The 14,649-nt window shown below is 41.6% G+C and overlaps 1 protein-coding gene across 1 annotated transcript in view; it reads left to right on the plus strand.

Annotated features, from left to right (window-relative positions):
- LOC111965280 (dual specificity protein kinase Ttk-like) overlaps positions 1-7,922 on the plus strand; it is an 18,238-nt gene extending 10,316 nt beyond the window's left edge. The window contains 21 exon segments of the mRNA XM_070444060.1: positions 44-187; positions 573-684; positions 813-897; positions 1,439-1,545; positions 1,633-1,714; positions 1,910-2,018; positions 2,213-2,435; positions 2,549-2,655; positions 2,773-2,916; positions 3,141-3,283; positions 3,524-3,663; positions 4,121-4,253; positions 4,452-4,544; positions 4,769-4,926; positions 5,691-5,842; positions 5,969-6,093; positions 6,204-6,278; positions 6,413-6,589; positions 6,703-6,802; positions 6,930-7,015; positions 7,099-7,922. Coding sequence (XP_070300161.1) covers positions 44-187; positions 573-684; positions 813-897; positions 1,439-1,545; positions 1,633-1,714; positions 1,910-2,018; positions 2,213-2,435; positions 2,549-2,655; positions 2,773-2,916; positions 3,141-3,283; positions 3,524-3,663; positions 4,121-4,253; positions 4,452-4,544; positions 4,769-4,926; positions 5,691-5,842; positions 5,969-6,093; positions 6,204-6,278; positions 6,413-6,589; positions 6,703-6,802; positions 6,930-7,015; positions 7,099-7,185 — 2,582 coding nt within the window. The 3' untranslated portion in view covers positions 7,186-7,922.
- The last annotated feature ends 6,727 nt before the right edge of the window (positions 7,923-14,649 follow it).

Here is a 14,649-nt window from a genome sequence, read left to right on the forward strand (position 1 = left end):
TTTTTTGAGCAGTGTATATTTTTTTACTCCCCCATCTCAAAAGGCAACACAAAGAAAAGTACTTGGATACTTCAGAGGGCCATTGAACTGAATGCCAAACCCAACGACCTGCTGGAGGCAGCTATGCAGAACTTGACATTGTGCAAAGCAGAACTTCTTTCCTCTGAGGATAAGGAAAATGTACCAGGTTTGTTTTTATGTCCAATTTCCAATCYCATTTGGGATYYGTATTAACCTGAATCCCATCGGGGCGGCAGGTAGCCTAGTGGTTAGAGCATTGGCCTAGTAACCAAAAGGTTGCCAGATCGAATCCCTGAGCTGACAAGGTAAAAATCTGTCCTTCTGCCCCTGAACAAGGCAGTTAACCCACAGTTCCTAGGCTATCATTGAAAATAAGAATATGTTCTCAACTGCTTTGCCTAGTTAAATTAAGTTAATAAATAAATACATGACCATGTTTCTTCAGCCTAGATGTTTTTTTTTTTATGCAATCACAGCTTTTATGCTACTTTAGTGTACTAGGACTGTATATTAATTCTCTTAATGTTTTGTCAAAATTATTTTTCTTTCAGTCTCAACTTATAATACACATGGTTCTGCGAAAAATGAAACAGGATTTCGCAAAGTCTCTGGAAACTCCGACGGTACAGGCGACTTGCAGCTTTCCAGTATTTTTTCTTCAGGGTAAAATACGTTTTTTTTTTTTTTTTCAGTGCCAAGTTCTCAAACCAAGCTTCTCTCTTTGTTTTGCTTTACATTCTTCTATTCTGTCTCGTGAAAAACAATTGACACTGGTCTTCTCATTCTCTTAGAACAATGGAACCACGGAATGGACCCCAAGTGGACAAGGTTCCAGCTTGGAGGTCTGGGTCTCAACGAAAGAGAGCCGTTGGCATGGTTAGTTTTTATTAGTAGTAGTGTTGGGGTGGGGGGATGGTGGTAATTGATAGTTACATATCGCAATATTTTTTGGGACAATATTGTATCGATACTTTGACAAGTATCGATTGTTTTTTGTTAGGTAGCGTTAGCTAGTGATAGTTGGCTGTACCTGCGGCAAAACTCTGATACTTTTCATCCCTATAGCTTGTTCTCCATATTATTTTTAAATAGTGAGCCAACATCTTGTCTCATCTTGTCAGACATTTTTTTCATGACTGATCAAAACTTGTTTTTTTATTATGGCTCTCTCTTGTCTCTGCAGCAGACATATAGTGAGCGTTATGTTTGGAACATCAAATCGCAATTAAATCACAGTATCGAATCACAATACATATARAATCGTGAGAATCGCAATACATACCGTATCGGTACCTAAGTATCGTGAGAATATCATATCGTGAGGTTCCTGGCAATTCCCATCCCTAGTTTTAAAGTMGTTTTTCCATCACTTCTCTGGTTTTAAATAATATCCTGTTCTTTATTATCCTGCCTCTAGCCAGGGAGAGTGCCTGTAGTCCCCTGCTCTATCTCAGAAATGGATGATGATGACAGTGATGGAAGACAAGTGAAGAGGGAGGCTCTCATCTCAAGTAGCTTGTCCAGGTAAGCATTTTTTACCAGTGTCAAGGGAACACTATCAGAACACACAGGATAACAAAGCCTAAACTGATGAATGGAACTTTGTTTTAGGCAAACTTCTGGTTCAAGTGCGATGTTTACCTTGTCCTCGGCCAAGAAGCGTGTTGAAGATGGGGACTTCCTCAATCTAAAGGTTTGTGAATGAAAATCCCCACCTTTCAGTTGTAATTATAGATTGTGTAAGAATTTTCTAGTGCCCGGGACAACTGTTTACAATCATATACAATAACATGGAGAGCAGAGCATAGTAAAGTGACATCTTACATAATATTATTTTAAATATTGGAGTTGATTGGACAGTCATATCATTGTTGATTTGCTCTCTCAGACACCTATCATTAGCCCTGAGCCACGCCCATGGAAGAACATGGGAATTGTGGACTCCACCACTACACTGCTGCACAGGCAAGATAGGAGAGATGCCACTAGGATGGAAGGTATGTACCTTTACATTGAAGTGAAACCATTTTGGCCTAGTTGTTGACGGTGCAAAAAAGCTTGTTTAGTGAGAAGCATTACTTGGCGCACACCGACATATTCATAGATGTGCTCACTAACGGAATGGTAAACTTGGGGGAAAAATGTATTCTCACTCATATTGAGTTTATGTTCTCTGCTGTTTCAATGGTAGATACCACTGACAATATAAACCAGATAATCGGTTCCAACTCCCCTGAGGCTTGCCGRATGTATCTGACCAAGCTGGAGAAGAGGGGCAATCCTCAGACAGACACCAACCTTCTCCTAAAGCTGAAGGACTGCTATTCCAGAGTCTTCTCCAGACTGCCATTGGTAATGTACAGCAACAGTGAGAGCTATGCCAAGATGCTGGTCCGATATGCTGAACTCAAAGGGTGAGTGTACTTCAGGATGTTTTGGGGTATAAAAAAAATAACTGCATATATTGACAAACGTTATCCAGTGTTCTAGAATTGGTTTGATGACTGTATAAAAATGTCCTCCGTAGCATTGATGACCCAGATGATGCTCGGGACAACTTCATCGTTGCGAGATCCAACTGCAAAGGCTTTGCCTTTGTGCACATAGCACATGCTCAGTTTGAGGTTGCTCGAGGTAGATTGCCCTTTTTTATTTTTATTTTACATAAACGATTGTGCATAATATATGGTTTAGACACTGAACATTTATATTTTGATATTAAAGAGAATTTTGTTCATATTCTTCCAAAAGGTCAGGTCAAGAAAGGCTTGTCAATACTACAGAAAGCCCTTCAGGTGAACGCAAAGCCCACTGAACTAATTGAGACTGCAATGCAGAAACTAAAAGCCGGGAATTACCAGTTTCTCCCCGCAGAAGACCGAGAGAGTCTCCCAGGTAGGTTTCATTTAAATTTTGTMAATTATGCTTAATGTCTTGGTGGTGTTCATTAGGGCATGGAATGGAAAACGTAGTCCCTCTCTGTTTTCTCCTGTTTGGTACCTAATGAACATGACCCTGTTCATCCTGCCTACAAAGTGATAACGGCTTCAAGCTTAAAGCTTGCAAACCTGATGTAAGTTTTAGTTGAATAGATTCCTTATGTGTGTTTCTTTTTTTAGAGCCGCTGTCTCACGGGTCATTGAGTCTGTCAAACTATGGTAGAGAGAGGGAGCTGGAGATTCCCGCCCGTTTACCTCTGAGCCAGACACAGCCCAAACCCTCTAGCATGGAGCTGTCTTCAGGGTGGAAAATACCAGCCCACGTAAGCAGAGTCGTGTCTCCAGAGGTTTGGCTTGCTATTTTATTTTTGGGGTTACAACTATGTTATCAACGTGGAAGGTGCTGGCATCAAACTCCAATTTAGTTTAGTTTTAGAAACCACATTTGTCTCTCTTTTTGCCTCTGTTTTGACACTCTTAACACTTTTATATTTTTGTTTTCTTTTGCGTTCTTCTATTTTAACCTCCTGAGTTTAACTTTGTGTGTGTTTGGTCGTCMTCAGGAGAAGCACACCCCTCCTGATTTCACGCCCATTCCACGTCTRGTGGACTCTCTACCCACCCCATCCCTTCCTCTCCCGTCCAGACTCAACCCACCCGTCGCCTGCCAGATGCCCAACTACAAAGACACCAGGGCCAACAGGTGAGGGGGCTGGATAGGACATGTATCTAACATAACAGCTCTTGTACAATGATCCTAATCACCATAATCTAATGATTCTATTTCAGCTCTTGAGATATTAGGAAATGGTATTGTCAGTGTTGGGGAAGCTAATCTGAAAAGATGGTTTATYMCGCTACCAATTACTTCCCATTGCAAGAAGTTGAGCTACAGTAAAGCTGCCCTCAAGAAAAAATATAGTTGAACTGAAGTTACTTTGAGAACTACCTTTTGAAAAAATTATCATATTTAAATCTGAACTGTCATAATGCAAATTTAAGACCGTCATCCATACTGTGACGTGGGGTAAGTAACAGTCACGGCAGACAGTGTAGTGAGATCTGTGAGTGCGTTTAGTCTTGGAATCCAGAGGAAAGATGGGAAGCAGTGATGCAAAAAAAGAGGACTTTCTTTGACATTTGAATTCCCCTCTCCTCAGTTACTTTACCCCTGGGGTCAAGAGGAACTCCCCATATGCGGCCCCTCTCTCAGCAGCCCATAAAGCCGKCCCTGCCCAGCAGCAGCCGTRCAYCCCCCTCAGCCAGGTGTCCTATGCCCAGCAGACCCACCAGGTAAACCACAAATGCCATCCATGGGATTTCCCTGATCACTTGACCTGAACAGGCAAAACGCAGTCAGGCAGGAGGAACTAAGTCATGGCCCTAGTTATGTTCTCTTTTTTTGTGAGTTTACTGTTTAAATTATAGGCCTATGTCAAATGAAATGTGGACTCTATGGTTGAATGACTCTGCACTTGTCTGTTACTTCAGGGTTCTGCCGTTGCTCTCTCAAACGAGTCCATTGTGATAAAGGGCAAACGGTTCCTCGTCCTGAAGATGATTGGCCGAGGTGGATCCAGTAAGGTAGGGGCTAGTTGTCTTGTTCATTAGGGCACAATGTAACAAAAGCTCTCAACATTGTGCAACGGAAAACAAAAAACAGACTTACTTGTTGGACAATTTAAGATGGTACTTCCCTGTTTCAATTTGTTTGAAACCTGAAGATACCAGGGAARTACTACAGGTGGTTTTATGGCCAATTGGATRTYTTTTCAGCTGGTTTGATGGTAGGTTCTCTGTCTTTTCAGGTGTACCAGGTTCTGGACCAACGTAATCAGCTGTTTGCTGTGAAGTATGTGAACCTGGAGGAGGCTGATGCCCAGACAGTGGAGAGCTACAAGAACGAGATAGAGCATCTCAATCGCCTGCAGCAGTACAGTGATCAGATCATCAAGCTGTATGATTAGTGAGTGTTCACTACTCTGACTTATTCAGCTAGGGTCTAGCAATAAATGTATTATATTTTTTGATGAAAATGCATACACATACATATACATCCAAAACATAAGAAARACTTGTGGTACTGGTACGTACATAAAAATAAAATACACATGGCCTACATATAAAAAAAGATGAAGGATAATACAACGTATAAAATAAAAATAAATACAAAATGTATGCATTTTTTTACACAATTTTCGTGATGTCCAATTGGTAGTTACGATCTTGTCTCATCAATCTTGTATCAACTCTCCAGCGGGAGAGRCGAAGGTTGAGTCATGCGTCCTCCGAAACATGACCCGCAAAGCTGCACTGCTTCTTAACACCTGCTCGTTTAACCTGGAAGCCAGCTGCACCAATATGTCAGAGGAAACAGTTCTACTGACGAGTGARGTCAGCTTGCAGGCGCCCGTCCRCCACAAGGAGTCGCTAGAGCGCGATGAGCCAAGGAAAGTCCCCYGGCCAAACCCTCCCCTAACCCGGAAGACACTGGGCTAATTGCCGCCCTATGGGACTCCCGGTCACGTCTGGCTGTGACACAGCCTGGGATCGATCCCCAGGCTGTAGTAACGCCTCAACACTGCGATGCMGTGCCTTAGACYGCTGTGCCACTCGGGAGGYCCCGACRCAACGTATTTTGATTGTGGTCCTCAGTTCCATCCCACTATACATGTCATGTGATTCCCAGTGAGCAGTGTTTTTTATCAGTCGAGTTCTCTTTTATTCCAGTGAAATAACCAACAGCTACATCTACATGCTGATGGAATGTGGTAACCTGGACCTCAGCACCTGGCTACGCAACCGTAAAACTGTCAACCCGCTGGAGAGGAAGTTATACTGGAAGAATATGCTGGAGGCAGTCCAGACCATCCACAAACATGGTTATTATTATCTCTCCATCTATCTTGAACTCTGTATCTCTCTTCATCAGTAACYCTTATGTTTTCTAAGTTCCTCATAGCCAAGCATTGCAGTCTCTATAACAAGCCTTTTTACTTTTTGTTTAGGTATTGTCCATAGTGACTTGAAGCCAGCCAATTTTGTGATTGTGAATGCCTCGCTGAAATTGATCGACTTTGGCATTGCAAACCGCATCCAGCCTGATGTGACGAGCATTATGAAAGATTCTCAGGTAAGAGCACAACCCCCATCTCCAACTGTAGTTAACAATGTATGTATACATAGCCAGAAGCTTGCCAAAATCAGGATATTGATCTTCACGAAAAAAAATCCTAAACACAGGTTGGGACCTTGAACTACATGCCCCCTGAAGCCATCAAAGACACTTCATCCCAGCCAGGGAAGGCAAKCTCTAAGGTGCGCTGATGTCCCTTCCTTCTTATCCAAAACAATGTATTTTTAATACATGCATATTCCATATGGACTCAATGTTGGAAGATGATGCATGTTTAATGATGTATAATAAATCTCTCTGTTGATTTGATKAATAGATTAGTACTAAAGGTGATGTGTGGTCCCTTGGTTGCATCATKTACTGCATGACCTATGGGAAGACTCCATTCCAGACCATCACCAACCAGATCACCAAGCTACACGCCATCATTGACCCGACCCATGAGATAGAGTTCCCTGACATTGCAGAGAAGGATCTGCTAGATGTGTTGAAGGTGAGTGATTCCATTCATTCTGCTACGTATTGGCTTTTTTGTTTGAGTTTTGATTTAGTGTGAATGATATGGATAAATGGGATCTGGTGGGTTATGTTTTTTTCTACCACCAGAGGTGTTTGGTACGAAACCCAAGAGAGCGGATTTCCATCGCGGGGCTGCTGGAGCATTCATACCTAAAGCTTCAGTCTCAGCAACAGTCACCTGTGCCAGGTACATAAACGCGCGCACATTATGCATATTTATACCTCATACCTGCCATAATACCAAGTGTTTTTATTTATTTTTGAAATAAGAAAAATAATTGCACCAACTTTTCTGCCTCTCTGTCTCCTTTCAGCACCTCCTGACAATAACGATCTGAAGAGGATCCTCAACGAGCTCGCTGCCTTACAGTCTCCCAACAGCATTGCCAGGGCTGCTAATGTAAGCATAATGTGGAATTTCCCATAATAATCGTCTTATCGTCGTTTGCTTTAACTGACTGGCGTCTTCTCTGCAATCGACAGAACTTGGCGAAAATGTGCAACAGTGGTCGGAAACTGGACGCTGCAGGGTGTGTAAAGTCATCCAGCCATCTCAACTGGAAGATGTAGATGATCCACTGATGGCCTAAAAACCCCCAAAGGGGTCAGCAGATAGAACTCCATTCCTAGCCTAAGTTGAGCTTTACCCAAGAGATACACTGCCCATGCCATGCTTCGGCACAACCTGAAAAATACATCCTGTTTGGTAGTACACTGGCCCTGTTTGAATACTTTGAAAATGTATCCTTACTTCCTTCCCCTTTTTAAAGTAATCACTGATCTGTCATGTCTGGAATGGTGAAAGCTATGAAGTGGAACCTTTGCTTTTATTCTATCCAAGTATGTTAGATCAGTGATAACACCGAGGATGGGAGGAAAGAAGGATGCATTTTAACCGTTTTTAAGCAGGGTCCATAAATGCCCTATAGAGCTCTACCATCTCCATGTTTTATTCTCTTATGTCTTCATGACTTCCCCTTGCTCTCATCTTGAAGGATACGGATCTACACWGTTTWTTWTTTATTTTTAAGATGGACACTTTTTTTGTGTTTCTTTACTTTGCACATTTTACTGTACTCTCAAACATGTAAATACAAAAAATGCTCAACAAATGAACTAGCTAACTGTATTATTGATGTTTATTTCTTTCAGCTGTCAATTTCATCTGTAGTTATTTATATGTTGTATATACACTGCTCAAAAAAATAAAGGGAACACTTAAACAACACAATGTAACTCCAAGTCAATCACACTTCTGTGAAATCAAACTGTCCACTTAGGAAGCAACACTGATTGACAAATTTCACATGCTGCTGTGCAAATGGAATAGACAACAGGTGGAAATTATAGGCAATTAGCAAGACACCCCCAATAAAGGAGTGGTTCTGCAGGTGTTGACCACAGACCACTTCTCAGTTCCTATGCTTCGCCTGGCTGATGTTTGGTCACTTGAATGCTGGCGGTGCTTCACTTAGTGGTAGCATGAGACGGAGTCTACAACCCACACAAAGTGGCTCAGGTAGTGCAGCTCATCCAGGATGGCACATCAATGCGAGCTGTGGCAAGAAGGTTTGCTGTGTCTGTCAGCGTAGTGTCCAGAGCATGGAGGCGCTACCAGGAGACAGGCCAGTACATCAGGAGACGTGGAGGAGGCCGTAGGAGGGCAACAACCCAGCAGCGGGACGCTACCTCCGCCTTTGTGCAAGGAGGAGCAGGAGGAGCACTGCCAGAGCCCTGCAAAATGACCTCCAGCAGGCCACAAATGTGCATGTGTCTGCTCAAACGGTCAGAAACAGACTCCATGAGGGTGGTATGAGGGCCCGACGTCCACAGGTGGGGGTTGGTGCTTACAGCCCAACACCGTGCAGGACGTTTGGCATTTGCCAGAGAACACCAAGATTGGCAAATTCGCCACTGGCGCCTGTGTCCTTCACAGATGAAAGCAGGTTCACACTGAGCACATGTGACAGACGTGACAGAGTCTGGAGACGCCGTGGAGAACGTTCTGCTGCCTGCAACATCCTCCAGCATGACCGGTTTGGCGGTGGGTCAGTCATGGTGTGGGGTGGCATTTCTTTGGGGGGCCGCACAGCCCTCCATGTGCTCGCCAGAGGTAGCCTGACTGCCATTAGGTACCGAGATGAGATCCTCAAGACCCCTTGTGAGACCATTGATGCTGGTGCGGTTGGCCCTGGGTTCCTCCTAATGCAAGACAATGCTAGACCTCATGTGGCTGGAGTGTGTCAGCAGTTCCTGCAAGAGGAAGGCATTGATGCTGATGAGCTGGCCCGCCCGTTCCCAGACTGAATCCAATTGAGCACATCTGGGACATCATGTCTGCTCCATCCACCAACGCCACGTTGCACCATAGACTGTCCAGGATTTGGCGGATGCTTTAGTCCAGGTCTGGGAGGAGATCCCTCAGGAGACCATCCGCCACCTCATCAGGAGCATGCCCAGGCGTTGTAGGGAGGTCATACAGGCACGTGGAGGCACACACACTACTGAGCCTCATTTTGACTTGTTTTAAGGACATTAAAACAAAAGTTGGATCAGCCTGTAGTGTGGTTTTTCCACTTTAATTTTGAGTGTGACTCCAAATCCAGACCTCCATGGGTTGATAAATTTGATTTCCATTGATAATTTTGTGTGATTTTGTTGTCACACATTCAACTATGTAAAGAAAAAAGTATTTATATAGAATATTTCATTCATTCAGATCTAGGATGTGTTATTTTAGTGTTCCCTTTATTTTTTTTGAGCAGTGTATATGTGTATATACAGTTGAAGTCGGAAGTTTACATACACCTTAGCCAAATACATTTAAACTCAGTTTTTACAAATTCCTGACATTTATTCCTAGTAAAAATTCCGGGACTTAGGTCAGTTAGAATCACTACTTATATTTTAAGATTGTGAAATGTCAGAATAATAGTAGGAAGAATGAATTATTTCAGCTTTCATTCTCTTCATCACATTCCAGTGGGTCAGAAGTTAACATACACTCAATTAGTATTTGGTAGCACTGCCTTTAAATTGTTTAACTTGGGTCAACGTTTCGGGTAGCCTTCCACAAGCTTCCCACAATAAGTTGGTGAATTTTGGCCATTCCTCCGACAGAGCTGGTGTAACTGAGTCAGGTTTGTAGGCTCCTTGATTGCACACGCTTTTTCAGTTCTGCCCAAACATTTTCTATGGGATTGAGGGTCAGGGATTTGTGATGGCCCACTCAATACTTGACTTTGTTGTCCTTAAAGCCATTTGCAACAACTTTGGAAGTATGATTGTCGTCATTGTCCATTTGGAAGAACGCATTTTTGACCAAGCTTTAACTTCCTGACTGATGTCATTGATGTTGCTTAATATATCCACATGATTTTCCTTGCCATCTATTTTGTGAAGTGCACCAGTCCCTTCTGCAGCAAAGCACCCCCACAACATGATGCTGCACCCCTGTGCTTTACGGTTGGGATGGGTGTTCTTTGACTTGCAAGCCTCCCCCTTTTTCCTCCAAACATAAGCAATGGTCATTATGGCCAAACAGTTCTATTTTTGTTTCATCAGACCAGGAGGACATTTCTCGCAAAAAGTACGTATCTTTGTCCCCATGTGCAATTGCAAACCGTAGTCTGGCTTTTTTATGGGGGTTTTGGAGCAGTGGCTTCTTCCTTGCTGAGTGGCCTTTCAGGTTATGTTGATATAGGACTCGTTTCTCACATTGGATATAGATACTTTTTCCGTTTCCCTCCATCTTCACAAGGTCCTGTGCTGTTGTTCTGGGATTGATTTCGCGACTTTTTGCACCAAGTACGTTCATCGTTAGGAGACAGAAACGTGTCTCCTTGCTGCTTGAGCGGTCATGACGGGCTGCCATGGTCCCATGGTGTTTATACCTTGCAATACTATTGTTTGTACAGATGAATGTGTGGTAGCCTTCAGCTGTGGTTTGGAAATTGCTCCCAAGGATGAACAAGACTTGTGGAGGTCTACAATTTTTGGTTGGCTGATTTCTTTTGATTTTCCCATGATGTCAAGCAAAAAGGCACTGAGTTTGAAGGTAGGCCTTGAAATACATCCACAGGTACACCTCCAATTGACTCAAATKATGTCAATTAGCCTATCAGAAGCTTCTAAAGCCATTACATCATWTTCTGGAATTTTTCAAGCTTTTTAAAGGCASAGTCAACTTAGTGTATATGAACTTCTGACCCACTGGAATTGTGATACAGTGAATTCTAAGTGAAATAATCTGTCTGTAAACAATTGTTGGAAAAATTACTTGTGTCATGCACAATGCAGATGTCCTAACCGACTTGCCAAAACTGGTTTGTTAACAAAAAAATTGTGGAGTGGTTGAAAAATGTGTTTTAATGACTCCAACCTAAGTGTATGTAAACTTCTGACTTCAACTGTATGTATGTGTGTATATAAAAACATGTAAATACTTGCACTGGTAGGATACAAATAACTGGAAGTCTTGAATGAATTATAAGTGAAGCTGCTGAATGGATGAAAGGAGGCATTTTCTGCTCTGACAATATAAAATGGGATGATTTCAGTCTATGGTAATAATGCTGTCTCAAATTCGTATCAAAACCAACCAAAGGATTTCAGCACCACATCAGCGAGAGCAATGAAAATGGAACAATACTGCATGCACCATTTTCTAATACCTCAGCAGACATATTCCTTTCTTTTTTTCCACCTTTTTGCACCCAGGAATGTTTTCCACTAGATAGCACAGCCACAAAGTCAAAATGGGCTTTTGTAAAAATTCATGAAAACAAAAAATGAGCTTTTTGGTCTTTAAGGTTAGCAGTGTGTTTAAACGGATCATTAGTAGTCTTTTTACCTAAGCACAGTACATGACTTGGGCAGGAGCTCACTGGAACTGAGTAAAGGCACCTCAGATTWTATTCTGCTAGAGTTCCTGCACCTCCTATAGAATATTATCTCAAAAGTATTGAGTTCCTGCACCTAAATATAAATGAGTACCGGCACCTATTACTGGCCTAAACATGCATTTATAGTCAGGTAAAATTCATAGCAAGCAGTGGGGAGTGGGTGGGAAAACGAAAGGGATATATGGTATATATTGACAATAATACATTTTATTTGGCAGATTCCTTTCAGGACACTCAAGGACATCTTACATAAAATCTGGTACTGTAAATTAAAACTATTTCATTTAGGTCTATGTAATGCATTTTAATTTTGCGTTATTATTTACAGGGAAAATACAATAACACAATTTTAAAAGCGATCAGCTTATTTTTWGAATAATGGCCACGTTCTGACACATGTYACTTCGCACTTATACCATGTGCAGTGAACAGTAGCTATTGCTGTGTAGGCTACACATCGTTTGCTAGCTAGACTCACAAGGCTAGCAAAAACAAGTGGCCAATTTTTTCAAGAGGCAGTGTATAGAAGATGATGTTGGAGCATGTGTCAAGTCATTTGATATCAGTGATTTTTCCATGAAGGGCCTCCAGTCCCCCTCTATATCAATCACTGATTGCATTGATCTAATCGAGGGCCTTATTGACCGTTTCAGTACATTCAGAGGCAATGATCAGCACTACAATGCTGTTTTTATTCAGCACTTTTAGAAATCATGAAACACTCTTCTCCACTTCGACTCGCACTCCCTCCCTCGGCTGAGAAATTACCATCAGTCAAGTGAAATAAAATAAGTTATTTCAGTTTATGCTCTGATTTGCCTCACAGGTAATAGGCTACAACAACTGGCTCTGACATGCACTGTCAACTGTGGGACCGTATATAGACAGGTGTGTGCCTTTCCAAATCATTCCAATCAATTGAATTTACTACAGGTGGACTCCAATCAAGTTGTAGAAACGTACCAAGGATGATCAATGGAAACATGATCAATACATTTGCAAAAATGTCTAAACAGTTTTTTCTTTGTCAATATTTGGGTATTGTGTGTAGATTTATAAGGAAAATGTTTTAATTAATCCATAGCAAAATGTTAGTACAACCGTCAAGTGATCCCTGAAAGTACATATTCCGAATGCAATGTTCATACAATATGCTATCGGAGGAACAATAATTTGATTGGTGGTTATGAAAGTCTGATCTTCTAGAGTAATCTATATAGATATTATTAATATAAATTTAATGTATAGTCAATAGAACAAATACCGTTATATCATTCGTTTATGTAACGTAGTAGCTATTACGCGTAATAACCGATCAATAAAAAATATAAATATACCTACTACTCTAATGTGTAAACTCACTAGTTATATAACACACATTACATAGACATTCTATTACTTAATTTTGTTAAGCCGGTCAGCGATCTTCAAGGAACTGCAATTATGATTAATTAAGAAGAATTTAGATTATCATACCAGAGATATCGATATTGCATATTTATGTTCAGTTTTATTTAAGTGTTTCGCAATCTGGACACACCACGGAACATACAGTGTCTCGCTAGTCCAATATCTGACCGAAACACAAAAAGATAGGTATTATAAATGACTAGAATCTCTCAACGCCGGTCTTTTTTTTGCCTTTTGACCAAATCTTTATTCATTTTTTCATTATTCTTATAAGAAGGGGGCGGGGGATGGCCGGACCGGTGGTGGGGGTGATGCATCAATAGCAGTTAATTAATTATAATTTACAGAGATATTGCCTTGCACCTACCAAATATATCCCACTCACTAATTATATAGTAGTCTAAGTGCAGGGGGAGTGAGACACACCATCACCCAATCCTGCCATTCCTTATGTGTAATATTGTTCACTATTCTACAACCCAGTCACCACATCATGCATTAGTCATCCTGTATCACAATTAACCGCCACTCCAACAGGTCACACATAGGGTGCTTTGTCAGATTCCCACCTCCTCACCTCACCCAGAAGACCCTCTCCATCCGCTCACGCCCTCTCATTGGAGGTCTTAAAGCAAAATAAATGTATCAAAATATATGAAAATGCCAAGACATGTGCTCAAGCCGTCGTCATCAAGGCAATATGTGTGTGCTTCACTATGAAAGAATCGCTCAGCAAAATATAACTATTTTGATTTGTTTATGATCACTTTTTGTTAACTACATGATTCCATATGTGGTTCCATTTTCATATGTTTTAATGTTTTCTACTATTATTGTCTACTTTGCTAGAATTGAAAATGCAACCCGAAGAACCTGTGAAATTGGCTATATTTCGAAATTGAAGCCATAATTTGCACTAATAGTGTGACACTTGTATAGACGTACCTCATCAGTTTCATATCCAATGTATATTACTATACAGTTGGGCGAGAACAAGTACTCTCTGAATACAGCTGCCACTGATTTTGCCGACACAACATTTTCCATCTCGATCTATCTCCCTTACTAAAGCCATGGTATGGGAGCGTCCTGTACATTTTTATCATAGGTTCTATATCTCAACTGTGAGAGACGGAATCTTACAACAAAAAAGTCGCTATAAGTCACACTTGTTGTATCTTTACAGTAATTAAATTAGCATTTTTGCATGACATGACAGTATATTTGATAAATCAGACAAGCAGAACTTAATATTTGGCCTAACAGAACATCCTTTGATTTGAGCAATATACAGAGATCAATATCACTTGTTTCCCTGGATAGTGTCTTGACGACACAGTAATGTCCACACACTGCAGCAGGGATTCTTTGGACGCCACTGCTCCATACACGCATCATTCTACCACGATCTCTTCAGGTTTTTCGGGGCGTCCCGCTAGGACAATAACGCGACTATAGCTCCCTCCAATAGATTTTACTATTGGGTTCAGGTCTGGAGACTAGGCCTAGGTCCATCTCTCAGCGCACCTTATGAGATACTTCTTACAGGAGCACACTGACCCTTAGTTTATCACCTGGTGTGTGTTTCGGGTCGTTGTCAGCTCGGACCAGACTCTTCATGTCCCACTGCTCCACACTCATTTCAATCAATTGCTCTTATCTGAAGGGAACGGAGGCTTTGGCTTAACGATCCTCGCAACTCACACTTGGTCCGCCTATC

Source organism: Salvelinus sp. IW2-2015, linkage group LG6.1, assembly GCF_002910315.2.
Source record: "Salvelinus sp. IW2-2015 linkage group LG6.1, ASM291031v2, whole genome shotgun sequence".
Lineage (NCBI taxonomy): Eukaryota > Metazoa > Chordata > Actinopteri > Salmoniformes > Salmonidae > Salvelinus > Salvelinus sp. IW2-2015.